This window comes from Fusarium pseudograminearum, chromosome 3 (genome assembly GCF_000303195.2).
Source record: "Fusarium pseudograminearum CS3096 chromosome 3, whole genome shotgun sequence".
Classification (NCBI taxonomy): domain Eukaryota; kingdom Fungi; phylum Ascomycota; class Sordariomycetes; order Hypocreales; family Nectriaceae; genus Fusarium; species Fusarium pseudograminearum.
The window spans coordinates 5857448-5874714 of NC_031953.1; the positions used below are offsets into that span (position 1 = coordinate 5857448).

The 17267-nt window shown below is 49.3% G+C and overlaps 7 protein-coding genes across 7 annotated transcripts, besides 1 other annotated feature; 4 read left to right on the forward strand and 3 right to left on the reverse strand.

Moving 5' to 3' along the window:
- Positions 1-1294: 1294 nt before the first annotated feature.
- FPSE_09860 (uncharacterized protein) lies at positions 1295-1816 on the reverse strand (the record flags this gene model as incomplete). The annotated part of the gene is made up of 3 exons (XM_009262977.1): positions 1295-1573; positions 1626-1738; positions 1798-1816. The coding sequence occupies 3 exons, from the start codon at positions 1814-1816 to the stop codon at positions 1295-1297; spliced, it is 411 nt and encodes a 136-aa protein (XP_009261252.1).
- Positions 1817-2354: 538 nt separating this feature from the next.
- On the reverse strand, positions 2355-3286 carry FPSE_09859 (uncharacterized protein; the record flags this gene model as incomplete). Its single annotated transcript, XM_009262976.1, has 4 exons — positions 2355-2404; positions 2454-2904; positions 2953-3022; positions 3072-3286. The coding sequence occupies 4 exons, from the start codon at positions 3284-3286 to the stop codon at positions 2355-2357; spliced, it is 786 nt and encodes a 261-aa protein (XP_009261251.1).
- A 1131-nt stretch (positions 3287-4417) lies between these two features.
- Positions 4418-6149, forward strand: FPSE_09858 (uncharacterized protein; the record flags this gene model as incomplete). The annotated part of the gene is made up of 3 exons (XM_009262975.1): positions 4418-4930; positions 4983-5269; positions 5447-6149. The coding sequence occupies 3 exons, from the start codon at positions 4418-4420 to the stop codon at positions 6147-6149; spliced, it is 1503 nt and encodes a 500-aa protein (XP_009261250.1).
- Positions 6150-6553: 404 nt separating this feature from the next.
- On the reverse strand, positions 6554-8387 carry FPSE_09857 (uncharacterized protein; the record flags this gene model as incomplete). Its single annotated transcript, XM_009262974.1, has 4 exons — positions 6554-6566; positions 6694-7590; positions 7643-8066; positions 8138-8387. The coding sequence occupies 4 exons, from the start codon at positions 8385-8387 to the stop codon at positions 6554-6556; spliced, it is 1584 nt and encodes a 527-aa protein (XP_009261249.1).
- Positions 8388-10083: 1696 nt separating this feature from the next.
- FPSE_09856 (uncharacterized protein) lies at positions 10084-10888 on the forward strand (the record flags this gene model as incomplete). The annotated part of the gene is made up of 3 exons (XM_009262973.1): positions 10084-10263; positions 10327-10742; positions 10801-10888. The coding sequence occupies 3 exons, from the start codon at positions 10084-10086 to the stop codon at positions 10886-10888; spliced, it is 684 nt and encodes a 227-aa protein (XP_009261248.1).
- A 746-nt stretch (positions 10889-11634) lies between these two features.
- Positions 11635-13613, forward strand: FPSE_09855 (uncharacterized protein; the record flags this gene model as incomplete). Its single annotated transcript, XM_009262972.1, has 4 exons — positions 11635-11651; positions 11705-11740; positions 11791-12031; positions 12231-13613. 4 exons carry the CDS (start codon positions 11635-11637, stop codon positions 13611-13613), a joined length of 1677 nt encoding a protein of 558 aa, XP_009261247.1.
- A 1278-nt stretch (positions 13614-14891) lies between these two features.
- Positions 14892-17006, forward strand: FPSE_09854 (uncharacterized protein; the record flags this gene model as incomplete). The annotated part of the gene is made up of 1 exon (XM_009262971.1): positions 14892-17006. The coding sequence occupies one exon, from the start codon at positions 14892-14894 to the stop codon at positions 17004-17006; it is 2115 nt and encodes a 704-aa protein (XP_009261246.1).
- Positions 15131-15164: a microsatellite.
- Positions 17007-17267: the final 261 nt, after the last annotated feature.

Genomic DNA, 17267 nt, shown 5'->3' on the forward strand with positions numbered 1-17267 from the left:
CTTTTCTTGGTCGCGACACAGTATGCAGTGCCATATCCTCAATGCTTTCGATAAGCATCAGTCATTGTTCTCATAGTTACGTTTTATTTGACTCACTGCACAACTTCTTCGCGTGCTCCATGCTGGGAGGTATGCTTTTACTCGCGACTAGCTCGAGTAGGCCACTCTTTGCATTTGGTTGCCATGATCAACATCTCATTATCTACAGCGCCTATGCATACAGGCGTTCAGGCAACATCAGTGTTAGAATTAATAACATGTTAGGATTTTAAGGGCCACGGACAGACCTCAGAAGGATTACCACAAGATGTGAGCATCAGGGAGATGAATCATTCTTATCAATGGCATGGCTGGATTGTACGGAACTCATATTATGTTTAGAGAACTTTATACGATTAGATAGAACACACACTCAATCACAACAAACTATTGCTTGTGACTTATCAGTCCCTCGTTTGATATGATTTCACTGACAACAGTACTTGGGGCACGACCGACGTTGATAGGCATGTGGCGACTTGGTTGCAGATAATAAAATTGAATTGCCTGAGCTGCTGGACAAACTTGACTACCTGCTACTATGTAAAAAAGATGGTGTTCACTAAAATATGTACCTCACCTTCAAATTTCCAGCCTCATTGGCAACTCGGTGAAAATCTTCTAGGGAGAACAGGACCCCATGATAGTTTGGGTCCTGAAGGGTTTACTCTTCGCTAGACGTATACCTCGAAAACCATGGATCTAAGTGGTTGACGCGGAGATATCCTAGCGGTGGGTTTGGAAGTCTACGACTTACCGTGGTCAAGGCACCGGAGTGCAGAATTGCAGTCTACGACAGACAGGCATTGCATGAATGCGTCTGGTGATGGAGTTAGCATCCTACGAGAGGACAGATGGGACGGAGCATCTGTCCAACAGAACATCACGAGGGGGTCTCGCGAATGTGCATGTGGGGAGAGAGCAGGTCAAGACTTCGGGATAAACCTCCCATGGAGCATTTCACCAGTGAGTGAAATGGCCATTGAGAACCCTAAAAATTCTCAATTCATCTACCCTGCTGTAGACCGGGTACCGCGCCGTCCGAAGGAAAGCACGCAGGTATCGTAAAACGCCGGAGTATTATGCCCATTTCCTCATCAACTTTTGCCCTTGATGTTGCTCACATTGGTGCCGTGATTGTGAGTGGTGAAAAAAGAAAAGATTTGTCCTCGCCTGGGAGGGCAGGTTTGATCATGTCGTCTTGAAAGTTCCAAATGTTGGTTTTTTGTTGGTGTTGCTCGACAAGTTCATCCGCTTAAGCGGTGACCTTGTTGTTGGCAGCGAGCTCACGGCCAACCTTGGAGCGGCGCAGAATGTCCTCACGGTCCTTGTCAAGCTTGAGCTTGGTGATGACACAGTTGGAGGGGTGGATGCCCAGGGGAACGGACTGGCCGTTGGCCTTGTCGCGGGTGACACGCTCGACGTGGACAACGTACTTGAGACGGTACACGGAGGTGATCTTGCCCTCACGGCCCTTGTTGGAACCACGGACAATGGTGACCTCGTCGTCCTTTCGGATGGGGATAGAGCGGACCTGGGTAATGTTAGGAACTGTGAAAGAATTTTTTCAGACGGTGAAAACTTACGTTGTACTGCTCACGGAGCTCCTTGGAGAGGGGAGCGCTCATGATAACACGGCGCTGGTCAGAGGGAGCCTTGAAGTGAGCAGCACGGCTCTTGCGGCGGGAAGAAGCGACGGCTATTCCAAAAATCAGTAAACATGATACAGAAATTGCAACTGCGTGTCGAGGCACATACAGGGGTTGATCTTGGTCATTGTGGCGGTGATTTGGCGAGGACGACGCTGGAAAGTTAGTCGGGCAATGAAGAACGGATTGACAACAGAGAAATTTTCGAAGAGGAAGAAAATGTGTGCGGATTTTACCCATTCGAAGAAAAATGGATCTGAGGTGCACGTGATGCTGACCTAAGCAGGGGTTGAGATTTTTATCGACCCTTGCAGGCTAAGTCGGCCTCTGAAGCGGGCCGCATTTGCGCTTTTGGGACATCAGCGTGTCGTTCATTATCAAGCTAAAAATGTTGCTGAGATGATGAATTGTGAGAAGTATGTGCATGATGATGTTTGGGGAAATAGTATTTATGCTTGAAATTTGTTTAATCATTACGTCCAGATATATGAGAATTGTTACACATGTAGTTGTTCATTGATAAGATATTTGTTCTTTAATATTGAGTCAAAACCAACTGCTGATCGTTGTATTGCATGTCCAACATCTGCGCTTGAGCGTTACGGTTGTGTTTTACAAGTAGAGGGGTGCATAATGTACATTTTATCAGATATGGGTACGATTCGCCTATTTCGACATGGGCCTCTGGAATCGTCCGTTGTTATCGTATCTTGCTTCTGTTAAGATATTAGCATCATCTTTTTCATTGTCAAACGTCAAACGTACTGAAGAATGTATAACTCAGTGTCACCGTCTCGACACCCTTCATGTTCATATCGTTGAGCAGATCAGGATCCAGGTAGAAGAAAACAGGCATGTCCACAGTCTCGCCTGCATTGAGACGCTGCTCTTCGAAGCAGAAGCATTGGATCTTGCTGAAGTACGGCGCACATTGCGCGGGCGTCACACTGTATGTGGCCACTCCAATGATGTCCTGGTCACTCTTGTTGGTCGCCTTGTAGAATGCCAGCGCGGTCTCGCCGGGAAGGACACGGACTTCGCGCTGCTGAGGGACAAACTTCCAGGGCAGGACGTCGGAAACAGAAGCGCTGAAGGTGACCTTGATTCGCTTGGCGTCTTTGACGGGAACGAGTCGGCTTGCGAGATCACCATCCTCGGAGCCGGGACCACCATGGGCACGTATAGGTTGGCCTCCCCAGCCAGTGGTTTGGCAGATCTATACAGGTATTAGATGAAGAAAGTAGACAGAAGGGAGGAGAGTAACCATCTTGTAGAGCGGAACTGAGCCATAAGTAAGAGCGACAAATCCGAGGATCGTACTCAAGGTGTAGTACCTGATCGTCATAAGCCAAGATCGCAATCCAATATCTAGACCATTCTTACGCTATCGTCCTGTTCTTCTTGCTATAATGCGCGCGAATCTCCTCCATCGTGGGGGTATAAGGCTTTCTCGGTCTCGGCGCCTGGTTGGAGGCATTGCGGGCAAAGTTGAGGCCTGTTCGCTGGGCCTTCGGTCGGGCGTTTTGGCAGAAGAAGCATGACCATGACGATGCAGCCGCTCTGGCTGAGCTTCGCGCAAGTTGAGGCGCGGCGTTCATGATCAATTGGGTGCGGGGACAGGGGTGATTTATCTGTTGGTGGAAGTGAAGCTCGAGGTCAGATGATATTTGGCGATTTCTGGGTGTCGTCGGCGGTCGGACTCTAGAACGCCGATGCGTTTAAAGCTACCCTATGGGGAAGGTCAATTGATTGTGAGTCTTGAAGGAAGCGTATACTACCTGAGGCATGTAACAATCCTTGTTTATTCTTTATTCTTTCTAGAATTGGCCATTCTGTGTTCCTTTTCGTGTCATTATGTTGATACGAAAGTATATGTCAAAAGCTCAGTTGTATCTAGAATTCTTTTACTGAGTTACAGACCTTACCGTGTAGGTAGGTAGTTAAAATGCAAACAACTCTTATGTATTTAACCCAGTTCATAGGGTGACATACATTGCCATTTCAGACAACACACATCTCGTCGTGAAGCCTTTTCCTACCCCGTATCTACTCATCAGCCTTAATCATATGAAAACACAAGATGATTGTAGAGGCCATTGGATGCCTCCCGTTCCCATTGACCAGAAACCTAGCTGGGATGTTTTTCGCGATATCTGTGGGTCTTTGATGTCTTTTGGCTAATAGTATTTGTCTGCCCGTATTCCTTTCTGCACTAGGATTAATTGACGCTACTGAACTTTGTATACCCAGCTGCGATGCTGTACATTGCAGGTCTAGATCATGCCTTAACGGAACAAACCCAAACATCCAGGCCACGATGCATCCTGTATACGGTTAGGTTTTCGTTAGCCACAGGTGAAGCAAGATTGCGAAGTAGAATTGGATATCCTGGTCTCAAGTTTATAGAAAAGCTTGACTGCTAGCCTAAGACACAAATAGTTTAGCCATTCTTATACCATCTCAGACCTGCTCTTGAGCTGTTTATTTTCTGTCTCCCAAGCTCGCATCTTAAGCTTTCTACAGTCCACTACCTAGCTAGCTTGGTTGGTCTAACAAAACTTAGCAGCCGGTCCCCGGCAGTGACTCTTCAACGGTGAAACCCTTATTTAAACTTTACATGGACAACGGATTGAGCCAAAACCCGTCATCAAGGAGGCAGACCGGTGGAAATTTTAAATACATACAAAACATCACCATATTTTTCCTTATAAACTATCTGCACCTTTACTATGACTATGGAACGGCCCATACTTAAAGATAGATGTGAACACGGGAGCCCAGACGAGATCGAGTTGGAGAGGTTCCAGACACCGAAAGAGCAGCCTGGGTCGGAGCAACACCATGTATACCAGTCAAGGGAGGAATCAAATCTTCTTTTTACATCACCATCATCACCAGACAAAAATCCACGATTATCAGCATCAACAAATTCAACCCATCACCAGGAAAGCAGACCAATGGGCGCACAAACACTTCGCAAGCGGCCCAAGCATCTACGAAAGGGACTCATTGCAAATTTATCAAGATGGTTCGCCTCAGTTCTCTTCGTTATAGCCATCTACGTGGTGCTCTGGCACTTTTCCCAGCAAAATGTCATGGGGACAGGGACGAAGAGAGAGTTTAATGCACTTATCATTGGCCTTTCTCTCGGTCTCGGCATGAGTATAACCATATCTCTCGAGGCTATGGCCAAAGAAATTAGGTGGTGGATTCTCGAGCTTCGAGAATGGTCAAAACGAGAAGTAAGCAGTTTTGACAAGTTATTGATGGTTAATTGCTAACAAGATGTGGCAGACTGAGCTGATCCTGAAGGCCAAAGATTTGACCAAGGTTATCCAGCTCACTTGGGAAACTGGCTCGCGTTCCATACGGATTTACGCCATCACTTTCGTTCTACTCAATCTTGTGTCCCAAATTGCTTTGGCTATGTTGGGCCTGATTTACTCCACGAACACAGCTGACTCGGCTGCGATTCTCAAACCTGGCAACGTCACAGTACCAGACTTTTCCGATTTGGAAACAGCCAGGGTTCTATCTTCCAAGTCCCAAGCCTTGGGCGCAATGCGATACACTGCAAATAGGTACGTTGATTACCTTTCTGATTGCCTAGCCACAACTATCCACAGAGATTGATCTTAATTTAGTTATGGAACTATTGCACTTGGTTGGGTATGGGGAGACATAGACGCTGTTCCGACACCTGGTACACTGTGGGACAACAATGACCCCTTGATATACTGCGGTAAAAAATACTGCAGATTCGTCTTCCAGGAGTGGGCGTCAAGGCCAAAGAAATACGATTTAGTGGTGAGCACAAATCGCACCGTCGATGCCACAGGAAACTGCCGTAGTTGGAAAGTCACGAAGGGAGGTGGTGGAAACGAGATGAGCATCACGATAGCAGACGACGACCGGACCGAGGTCAACATCACCGCGATGAACGGCGTCAACCAAACAACATTCATGTTTGATGCTGCAAAAGATCAGGGCGAGACATGGAGCGAAATCGCAGCCTTCGAAGCCTCCGAAACGAGTCCATGGTTCTACCGCTGCAACATTAGCTTTGGGCCTGTCCTCAACGCCTATCGCAAAGAGCACGTTCTTGGTGTCAATATCACCTCCTTGGCATCATCAGCAATAGCTCTTCAAGGATATGGAGCTTCTTCACTGGGCCCCACCAACAGTAATCGACAATTCCAGAGTTACCCTGCCGAGTCAACATATGGAGCACCTGCGAATGGCAATACGGATAAGATGGGGGCACTGGTAGCAGCCTTTTCGGCGGGTGTTGTAGCTGTCGTTGGCCAAGCCGCCAGTACTCTCATCATACCGGGACTTCAGCCCCAGAACGGAGTTGTGCTCGAAGTATCAAAGTGGGCGTACGTCCATCTCATTCTGGGACTGAGTCTAGCCGTGCAACTACTTCTGGGTGTTGGGGTTGCAATACTGGCAAACACATAATGATCACCGAGAACTGGAAAACAGAAGAATCAGCATTGGGTTTTAGGGTGCAAAAATAAATAGCCCCAATCTTGTAAATAGCATACATAAACTGACGTACAAATTTTATCTCTTATGCTTCTTAAACTTAGTGGCTTCAGTGACTTGACTACTGCTATCTTAACCTACTGTTGCACTTCTGGGGCATTGCCATTAAGCCCTCATCTCTTCTCAAAATGTTAGTGAGTCGCCACTCATGCTTCCAGCGGCAGGGTGTCAAAATAGCATTCATGATTGTACTGCTTCATTCAAGGGGCATTCATAATGGGACTTTCATCACGGCGAGAGAATAATACATCAAGTTTGTGAAAGAACCGAAAGAAATGTATTCATGAAACATGCAGTATAAATCTGCTTCAGCAATCTCAACGCTTCATGCTATATAAACAAAAACATTTTTGCATAACTCAAAAAGTAAACAAAACTCCTCCCTGGCCATGATAAAAAAATATTTTGGAATAGAGAAACCAATTGAACTTTTTATCGATGCTTGCCGTTTACAAACCTTGCACTCTTGCCGTTCACGACCCGTTGACGCTTGGGAACACCGCTACCAGTCAAACGTTCTAGTATCTGAATCACAAAGACTTGGATGATCAATATGGCCAGGCGCAGCATAAGGTCGAAGAGCCCCAGGAGAGGTCTTTTACCACGACTGTAGGTAGAATCGGTGTACGGGAATGGTAGCTTCGCACCCAAGTGGTTCTGGGCAACCTCGAGTCCGCTGCTGAAACCGTCCTCGTGGAAACCGTACTTGGTCCAGGCACCGGCATAACTAATACCTCGGCTGTTCTGGATGTGCTTGAGAAGTTTCTGTGCCCGGACGGAAGCCGTTGTGTATATCGGCTGAGAGTAATAAAATCGTCCCTGTGTTTTGGCTGCCTTTGGCTTTCTAAGCGGATTCATGGTAACCAATACATCTCCAAAGGTGTTTCGGGGAATGTGCTGGAGTTGATTCATGTTGTATGTGAGCGAGACCTGGTTGATGTTTGCCTTTCGCGATGATGGCGACGATAAGGTAAGGTAATTCCAGCTGGCCCAGGCCTTTTTACGCCGGGGCATCATATCCAGATCTGAGTGCAGAACCACTTCGTTCTGAGATGTCTTGAAACAAGACATGATGGAACGTTCTTGCTCGGTGGCAGAAGACTTGATGATATCGAATGCTTCGTCGCCGTGGGTGGCAAGAATGACGTGATCATAGAGAGCCGATGTGCCGTTCTCCAGATGAAGTCGAACCTGACCGTCGCTTTCAGTAGTAACGCGCCTCACAGGTGTTTTGAGGAACAAGTGATTTGGAGGGAAACCCTTCATCACAGCGTCGAGGTATGCTTGAGAACCTCCCTCTATTGTCAGCCACTGGGGACGCGAAGCGAATGTGGACAGCAGACGATGATTCCAACTGTATATGTGTTAGTTTAGGTTTGAATTGTCGTCAATTGGCTTGGGCTTACAGGAAGCGAACGAATGTCAGAGCAGGGAACTCCATGGCGCACCTGTCTGGACTCGTGCTCCATATTGACGCCGCCAATGGGAGAAGATAGTCGTCTCTAAAGGCTTGCGAATAACCCTCTTGGTCCAGGTACTGTCCGATAGTCAAGTCGTAACCAACGGAGTCCACCGGCTTGCCCTTTACTTCAAGGTTGGCAATATCATCTTCATCTCTGCTTAACAGATCGACGGAAAACTGGTTGAAGCGAATTATGTCGAAAAGCATCCTCCACATGCGCGGTGATAGAAGGTTTCTTCTTTGACAGAATAATGAAGTCAGGCTGGAGCCGGCCCATTCGAGGGCGCCACAGTCCCGAGATACACTGAATGATAAATGTGTAGGGGCGGTTTTGATATTGAGCTTTTCCAGGAATCGGATAAAGTTGGCTAAAAAAGGAAAGCTGTGTGAGTTTCTATGACGCAAGGGCGTTGCCGCTGGACGAGTAAAGCAGACTCACGAGATGTTTGGGCGTTTAGGACATGAAAACCGGTGTCAACTTTTGTCGAAAACTTCCCCTTGCTGAAATCGACCGTGTTTGTATGACCGCCAAGCCTATCGGAAGCTTCGTAGACGTAGACATCGTGATATGTTTTGTTCAAGGCCCACAAGGCGCCAATTCCAGCAGAGCCGCTGCCGACGACAGCAACCTTTTTCCTGAGGAAACGATACGGATCAGTCGCGGAATTCATTGTACGAGAGTCTGTCATGACGAAAAATATGTAGAGTCGGTCTGAAAAGAAGCGAAGAGTCGATTCAATTCAACAGGGTGCAGACTGGAGAGCATTTCTATCTTGAAGGAGGATGGATGCAGTTCAAAAAAAAGCATGTGAAAGTGGAAGACCAAGAACTCCATTCATTAGGGACGATCAAGCCATGATTGGGCAGACAGGACGAATGTTAAATGGCGGTATCGCAGCCACAGACGGTTTCGACCCTGATTTGATGACGAGGGCTGGCTGAGGGAAAGACTTTTGAGGGGGGTTGGACAACTCAAGCACAGGTCATCTCACCTCACACCTCACCTCACCATGACGGGGACTTACATGTGCTGTGGCTCCTCCCGCATGGTTGGTTTCGTATGTATGGATGTGTTGTTAAGCGAATAGAATAGCGGATACTGAAGTTGTATCCGAGACGCAGGATAGGACGGATAAGGAGAGTTACCGCTGCTACCGTTAGTGGGCAAGATAAGGTAGTTGTCGTTGTCTTTCAGGTCTGGCCTCGAAATGGAAATAGAAAGAGAAGAAGAAAGAGGAGAGACAGAAAGATCTACGTTTACGGGTGTTCGCCTGCGGACGGACATGAGATGAGCCTCTTTTTGCTGGGGGCACCTAACACGGGATGACACCCGTAATGTCCCAACGATTTGAGCTGACGACCCACTGCAAATTGCCTGAACTTTACCTGAACATGACCTGAACCGACTGACCCAAAGCTCGGAGCTGCCAGGTTCTATCATGAGCTTTTAAGCTAGAGCTAGAGCTAGCTGACCTGGCGCCTACCTCTGCTTGGATGGCATACGCATGAGCCATTCAAAAGAGCATGAACCGCGTGGCTTATGCGGTTGCACTGCATCTTGATCTAGCCTGATAGCCTGATCAATATCGATCTGACGTGGCTCGGCTGAAATGTAGGTAGTTTCAGCGATGCCTTATATTTCCCAGTTTTTCTCACACGCCGAAGACCTCAAGTTGATCCGTGCAAAGAAAAAACTTGACCCGGCTCAACTTTTGGCAGTTGTGCAACGGATGATAGAAAACACATCTTCACATGCAGCACATACACAGGGAAAGCCGCCATTGTTTATTATGGCAGCAATGAGCCATCAAATCAAAGCCAAAGACTTTGATCTCGTAGGCATGTCGAACACTCAACGGGACTGGTTAACGGTAATTCGAGTCACCAATTCTTAAAAGCGCCGTGCGAGATAAACCCGCCTTCGTCTGCCCAGCTTGTTTCAACCCGACGCCATTGACCGAAGTCGTGACGCTGAGCCGCTTTTCTTCACGTACTGGGGGAATCAACTTTGAAGAGAAAAGAAAAAAAGACCAAAAGCTCATCGCAGACTTTTCGTGATATACTGCCCGCAGAGTCTGCGAGCACGGACCACCAGATCACGTGCAGTATCTTGCCACGAGCTGATTGGTCACCTAGCGTCATACGCAACCAGGCACTCAGCATTGAGGCCTGCTGAACTTGGAAGGCTGACGAGAACGTCAACGTCAATCCATCAGCCATTTCAGTAGTCCAGATCCAGTAACACCCGAGCATTGCGCATTCGCCATCGCCCTCAATCGTAGCCTCTATTAAGTCCTTTTGTTTCGGCGTGCGACCTTTATTACCATTCATCCAGTCTTGACAACCTGACAACCTCAACCCTTTCGCCTCCAGCCTCCTTTCACCATGTCGAACCCTCTTGATACCGACGCTGGCTCTGAGCTTTTTAGCTCTTACGAAGCCGAGTATAAACTCATCCAAGCCGACCTAAACCAGAAACTCGATCAAATCCCCGAACTGGCCGGCGAGCCTCGAAAGGCCGCCATCAGCCAAGCCGAGCGGGCGCTTGAGGAACTCGATGAACAGGTATGTCTACATGGAGGCGAATACAATCATCAGTAACTGAGTTGCTGATATTTGCCTGTACAGCTCAGCGCAATGCGCCTGGAGAAGCAAAACATCCCGACCAGCTCTCGCACCAAAGTCAACCAACGCTTCCGAAACTACGAATCAGACACAGACGCCGCTCGTCGCAAGTTGACCACCCTGTCCTCCGACCGTTCAGCGCTTTTTGGATCGCGATACACAGACGACCCCGCTGGTTCATCAGATGTCAACATGGAGCAGCGACAACAGTTGCTTTCCGGCACGGACCGCCTTGATCGAAGCACACAGCGATTGAAGAACAGCCAGGCTCTTGCCCATGAGACCGAGGCCATTGGTGCCGATACCCTGGCAAACCTTGGTAGACAGCGAGAGGTCATCCAAGGTACCCAGATCACACTGCTTGAGAGCGAGGGCTATGTGGACAGGAGTGTCAAGACGCTCAGGGGCATGGCGCGTAGGTAAAGTGACCCACACAAACGTCATGGCAATTACGGACAACTGACATTGAAATTGTAGGATGGCTACAAATCGGATAATCACTATTTCCATCATCACTGTTTTGGTCATTCTTATTGTCGCAGTTATCTTCAGCAAGTTCCGATGAGGGATCAATTTGGTTATTGGAGTTTTAGGCAGTCGCTTTTCAACTTGGCTTACATACGGGTTGACTAATAGGCCTTACGCGTACTTTCGTTTTTATGAAGGAGTTTAGCAAGTTTAATGATTTGTAGAAGTAGACCGATTTTGTCTCACAGTATCTATACCAATTTTGAGACTACGAGAAATGTCCGAATGTTTGTGAAACGATACTGCCGTTACTGGTTCGTGTGAGCAAGTCAAATGAATGTCATTGTACTGTGGGGGAAGCCATATTGTGTGTCAGTGTATCAAGAATACGAGCCGAGAGATTCAAAGCCATGGTTTATTCATCTTCTCTTTTCTCAAATCAATTTTGAACAATGCACAGCACCTCTCATCCTCATCAAGGCGTCTCTTGCAGCTCCATCATGACCGAAGCTATTGTGAAGCTGCCTGTGTAACCCCACAATCGCCGAGAAGCACCCGAGGTTCAGCCGCAAACTACTAGCAGGGCTTCTTGGGAAACCTCCAGCCTCTTTTCATTCCTCATCTCTCACAAAACTCTACCTCCCTCCACACAACCAACCACCTTCCCCCTCCTTCACCTCACCTCACCTTACTTCCCTCCCACACTCACGACCAAGCTCTTCTTTCTTCTCTCCCACTTCCTTTCTCTCGCATACGTCGTATCTTGTCGCTGCTGTATTTGTATTTCAAGCGTTTTTCTCCCACAAGCTCCCCGCGTGCTGAACGTGGCTTTTCACATCGGCGATGTCTGAATTTCTCGGGTATGCTGGACGTGGTCATTGAAGCCTGTCTACGCCCGCTTACGCAGCCACAGGTCTCGCATTTCCCTCATCTCCAAAAGCGATATTCGGTATGTTGCCAAGCTTCAACGCGTCGATTGACGTCGCTGACCCAATGCAGCTATGTTGGTACCCTACATGAGATCAACTCGGACGAGTCGACAGTATCACTTGAAAATGTGAGGTCATTCGGTACCGAGGGTCGCAAGGGCCGACCTGAAGAAGAGATCGCCCCCTCCGATCAAGTCTACGAGTACATCGTGTTCCGCGGCAGCGACGTAAAGGACTTGCGGATTGAGGAGCATCCCAACATCAAGGAGAACAAGCCTCCAGCTGTGCCAGATGATCCAGCCATCGTTGGCGTAAGTACACCCTCCGCAACATTTTCTTTCTCCTTCCTTATTCCCATATGATGAACTATTTCGGATGTAAAAACATTTATTCTCGGAAAGCGCAAAAAATAATGTCGAGATTTCCGTTGCCTTCCTTCTGATCGGGAAACCATACTCTTGTTTTGTTACTCTCGTGGTAGAAGACACCTAAGCTAACAAGATTTGCAAGGCTGCCCGAGCTCGACCTGGTGCTCAAGGACCTAACCCCAATGCTCCACCAGGACCTGGTGCATTCGGCCAAGGTCCCTACCCACCCAACAATTTCTACGGAGGCCCACCCCCAGGCAACTGGGGTCGAGGTGGTGCTCCTCCTGGCCCTGGCCCTGGACCAGGCCCCAACTTTGGAAATATGCCTTACCCTCCTCCTCCTGGCTGGTTTCCTCCTGGCCAAGGCTTTCCAGGCGGTCCTGGCGGTCCCGGTGGCCCCAACCCTCCTGGCGGTCCTGGACCTTGGGGCAACTACCCTTTCCCACCAGGCCCTGGTGGCCCAGGTGGTCCCGGTCCTAATGCGCCCGTTGAGGTTTCTGCCAACCAAAGAGCGACTCCCAGCTCTGGTCCCTCTCAAGACGCGAAACCAGCCCCCATTGGCCCCGGTGCTGATCGAGCCAAGGCTGCCACTCCCGGGCAGATGGCCCCTCCCACAGAGCCCAAGTCACTGGCCCAAGGTGTGCGACAACCCTCGCATGCCCCGACACCACCTGTCGACTCGAAACCATCAGTCGAGGAGGTCAAGCAGACTGCTGCTATTCTGGCGGCCAACGGGCAAGCAAAGGCTGAAGAAGCTACAAAGGCGGCCCCTACTGGACCCAGAAACCATCGGGTTAATCCCGTGATTCCCCTGACTGGATCTACCGCCAAGCCATTCTCTCTACCAGGCTTAGGAGGAGAGTCTGCTGGCAAGGCCCCCGCCGCTGTTGCACCCACCAACGTCCAGGATGCCACCAGTGCTGCCCGGGCTGCAGTCGCAGTTGCTATGGCTCAGTTGGGTAACGGCGGTGGCAATGCCATGGACAACCTGACCAACAAGGTCAACGAAATGCGTGTCAACGCTGTCCGAGGCGGACCCGCTGGTCGAGGTCGAGGTCGTGGAGGACGTCCCATGAACGCTGCCAAGGTTGTCGTGCCTGATTCTGACTTCGACTTTGCACAGTCCAACGCCAAGTTCAACAAACAAGATGCCGTGAAGGAGGCCATTGCTGGATCCCCTCTGGAGGCTCCCGAAAATCTTGCTGTCGCTGAGCACCCTGAGGTTACAACCACGGGTGAAGAGGTCCCTGTTGCCTACAACAAGACGAGATCGTTCTTTGATAACATCTCTAGCGAATCCAGGGAGCGAACCGAAAATGGAGGCCAGAAGCCCGGCGGTCGCGAATGGAGAGGCGAGGAGCAACGCAAGAACATGGAGACATTTGGACAAGGAAGTGTCGATGGTGGTTACCGCAACTACCGTGGCCGCGGCAGAGGTCGAGGCCGTGGTGGTCGTGGCTATGGTCGCGGCGGTCGAGGCGGCGCAGCCCGCCCCCAGTATCCCAACGCACCCCCTCAACAATAATTGAACATAACCCGCATTGTCGGCAAACATAATTGGGACCTAGGCACATATCAACTGTGTCCTTTGTCATGGCGAGACTAAACGACAATGTCTTTACGCGGAGGATCACCACGAACCAAGCTGAGACCTTTGCGTTGCAGGTCTATCTCTTGTTTGTATCATATATCAAGTTCTCGATTTTCGAAACGATTGCATTTCTGCAGCCCTATACGGGCGGAATATGGATTATTATGCCGTTCTTGGGCTTGACGGATACCATGAACGGATGATTGGCCCCCATCAGAGCGAGGCCTGGAGTTAGGATTGAATTGAAAGCGGGCGGTATTGGAAGCGTGCTTCGCATAGCAAGCTGCAAAGGGAGTTACTTTTGTCCTTTTTGAATTGCAGAATCTACAACACCAAGGATGGCCTGGCGTGGCCTGGCGCTGGCGGGTATGAAGACGAAGGACCTAGTTAATTAGGCAAACGACAGCTCATGACGCAAAGAAAATAAGAAATAGAGCTTGACAGTTACGGTCATAACCTTGCAAAGGGTTGATCACCGCTTTCTCAATCCAGAATTACAAGCTCAACATTTGTTGCTGTGAATGTGTGTTTATGTGCTGATGCATCTGTATCTCTTTGTTCCACTTGTGTATCTGCTTTTCGATGCCAAATGATTTTCATACTCGACAGATCCTTGATAGCTATGAACCCAAGGTCACACAACCAGATCGTATTACACTGCGTCCTTGGTCGAGCAAATATGTGGCGTTGAAAATCTAAGCACAAAGAAACAGCCAGAAAAGGCAATTCAGCAAACACGGTTCTGCTTTTTCCCACAGCCCCTCGACCAAAGCATCAGGGTACCAGAAAATGGCCGATGAAGGGATAAGAGACGAAATTAATAAGTCAGTTTATGCCATTTGGGCAATACTCTTGGTTTATTTATTTTCGTAACCTAAAGCTTGGAGTCCAATTTTTCTGGTGCCCACTAGCTCCGTATCCGTTAAAAGCCTACTACCCCACTACCGTCATCATTTCTTGCGGCATGACGCATAATGTCGAAAGTGCGATTTTGCATATTCTAAGCATATTCAAACTCGTCAGTTTCCGGAACCTGATCGGGTATAAGTAAGTGTAGGTAGATCTGGCACAGCCCTATTTATCATTCGCTTTTCATTGTTCCTTTGTCCTATCCATTGATACCCATTTCATTCAGTGTTGTAGTATTCTACATTTTGCCCCTCACTCACCCTATACGAGCACTCGAATCCAATACAACAGCGACCTCCCATCATGTCGAGCCGACAGCTTCGGAAGCTGCAGAAGCAGCGAGAACTTGAAGAAGTTCAGAACATCGTTGAGAAGGACTCGGAGGAGAGTGAGGACGATCAGTTGCCAATTGCGCCCAAGCCCCGAGCGAGTCTCTTTGCGGCTCTGGGGGGCGATGATGAAGACGAGGCGCAGGACGAAGAAGAGGAAGAGCAACAGCCAGAAGAGGATGTGAGTGAGATAAAGCAACCCGTCGCGACAGGGAAGAGCAAGAAGAACAAAAAGAAGAAGAAGAAGGCGTCAAAGGCACAGGCTCCTCCACCCGAGGAGGACGAGGATGAAATCGACAAAGCGATCAAAGAACTCAACATCACAGCATCCAAATCCGCAGACCCCTCTACCGCAGGCGACTCGACAGTCCAAACACGCCGAATCAACGAACTTCTCTCGATTAATCCATACCATCTCAAGGTCGCAAACGAGATGAAGAACCTGTTTGGCAGTGACATTATCCAGTCCGCCGAAGCAGAGGAAGAGCAAGAACGCAACCGTCGGTTCCGAGGAAACGCACCCCGAGAAGTCGATATCGAGACATTCTTACGAGGACCCCCCGGACAGCCCAAACTACCAGAAATATCGCTCCGCAGGAATGTCTTTATCCAAGGTCGTGAGCACTGGCCAAAGCAGAGTGCTGGTGGACTTACGATGAAGGAGATCAAGAAGGCGGACGACGGTTCTTGGACAGAGTACGCCTACTTTCACGATAAGAATTACGATGCTACGCAAGCATTCTTCTTTAGTTGTGTGCAGATTGGAGACCCTATGCGCATGGTTCATGTCCTCAAAGAGTTTCCATACCATGTTTCCACACTCCTGCAGGTCAGTAGCGTGGCCAAGCAGGATCAGAACATGGCTCTTGCAGCTGAACTTTGCGAACGAGCTCTTTTTACGTTTGGCCGCGTGACTACCAATGCCTTCCGTCAAAACATTGAGCACGGCAAGGCACGCCTCGATTTCTGCCGACCCGAGAACAGGCAGTTATGGCTTGCAGGATATCACTACCTCAAGAGTCTCATCAGAAAGGGCACCTACCGCACAGCGTTGGAGTGGGCCAAGCTTCTCTACTCTTTGGACCACAAGGATCCCTATGGGATGCGACACTTTATTCACTTCCTGGCTCTTCGTGCCCGGGAGAGTCGCTGGTTGGTCGATTTTGTGACCGAGTTGGAGAAGACAAGCGACAACCGTGATACAATTTACTTGCGACAGTCATTGGTCCTAGCTCACCTGCAGCTGGGCGATACTGCGCGCGCAACAGAGGAGCTGGAGAAGGGCATGCGACGAGTCCCATGGCTGTACTGCGGACTGTTCCAGGAGTTGAATCTCGACACACCACCATCAATCTGGGGCATCAGTGCCGATTCAGACTCGCGGTCTTTCTGGGTCAAGCTCTACATCCATCAAGCTAAGGATCTCTGGAACAACGCACATGCTACTGCTCTCCTCACCAAGGTGGCCAAGAACCTTGAAAAGGTTGACACAAGCGTTTTGCCTGCTGATGATTCTCCACCCGATCACGGAGTCACTAGACTCACATTCCTCGAAGGGCAGACGTCGCTTATCGCACTGGCACCACGGGAATACCTAGACGTTCAGCCAAACTACGAATTCGACCCGTTGCCCCCGCCGGAGGAGGAGAATATCTTTTCAGGACATGGCACGAGATTACCCTGGGAAGATAGACAACGGGGTGGTGCTCACAGACCCACGAATGAGATCGAAGAGCGTCTGCGCAATATTTTTGCGCGTCGCGCTGCTGCTGCGGCTCCTGCGAATGGCGCGGGAGGAGGAGAGGAGGAGGTTGACAGCGATGATGAAGCTGCACTCCTTGCGCAATTAGACGACGAAGAACTGGAACGGGACCTAGCGGCCGCGCGGAATGGTAGCGACGGCGGCGTCCTTGGGGTACTGATGCAGTTACTTGGCGTTCAAACCGGGCCGACTACGGATAGCCAGAGGCCAGATGAGGCTGATGCTGATCGGGACGGTCAGGACCAAGACAGAGAGACTGGGGCTGGGTCTGAGTCTGGGTCTGGCACTGATGGTGGTATTCCAGGGGCTTGGCCTGAGGATCATTGATATTACATACCTAGTATCAATCTGCCTGACAGACAAGGATGCCGATTGTTATATCTGCTGGGCAGCAGAAAAGTTGGCCTTCTAAGTCTTAGGTCTTAGAGTACAAAAATAAACAGCCTAATACTATAGTCCAAGTCGCATAAGATGACCTACTAATTTCGTCTCTTATGCTTTCAGTGGTTAATCTTTCCGATACCATGAGGACACGATCCTAAGCTCGATGCCCTCTCCAGGACCCAGAATAATTGATGACTGTTGCTC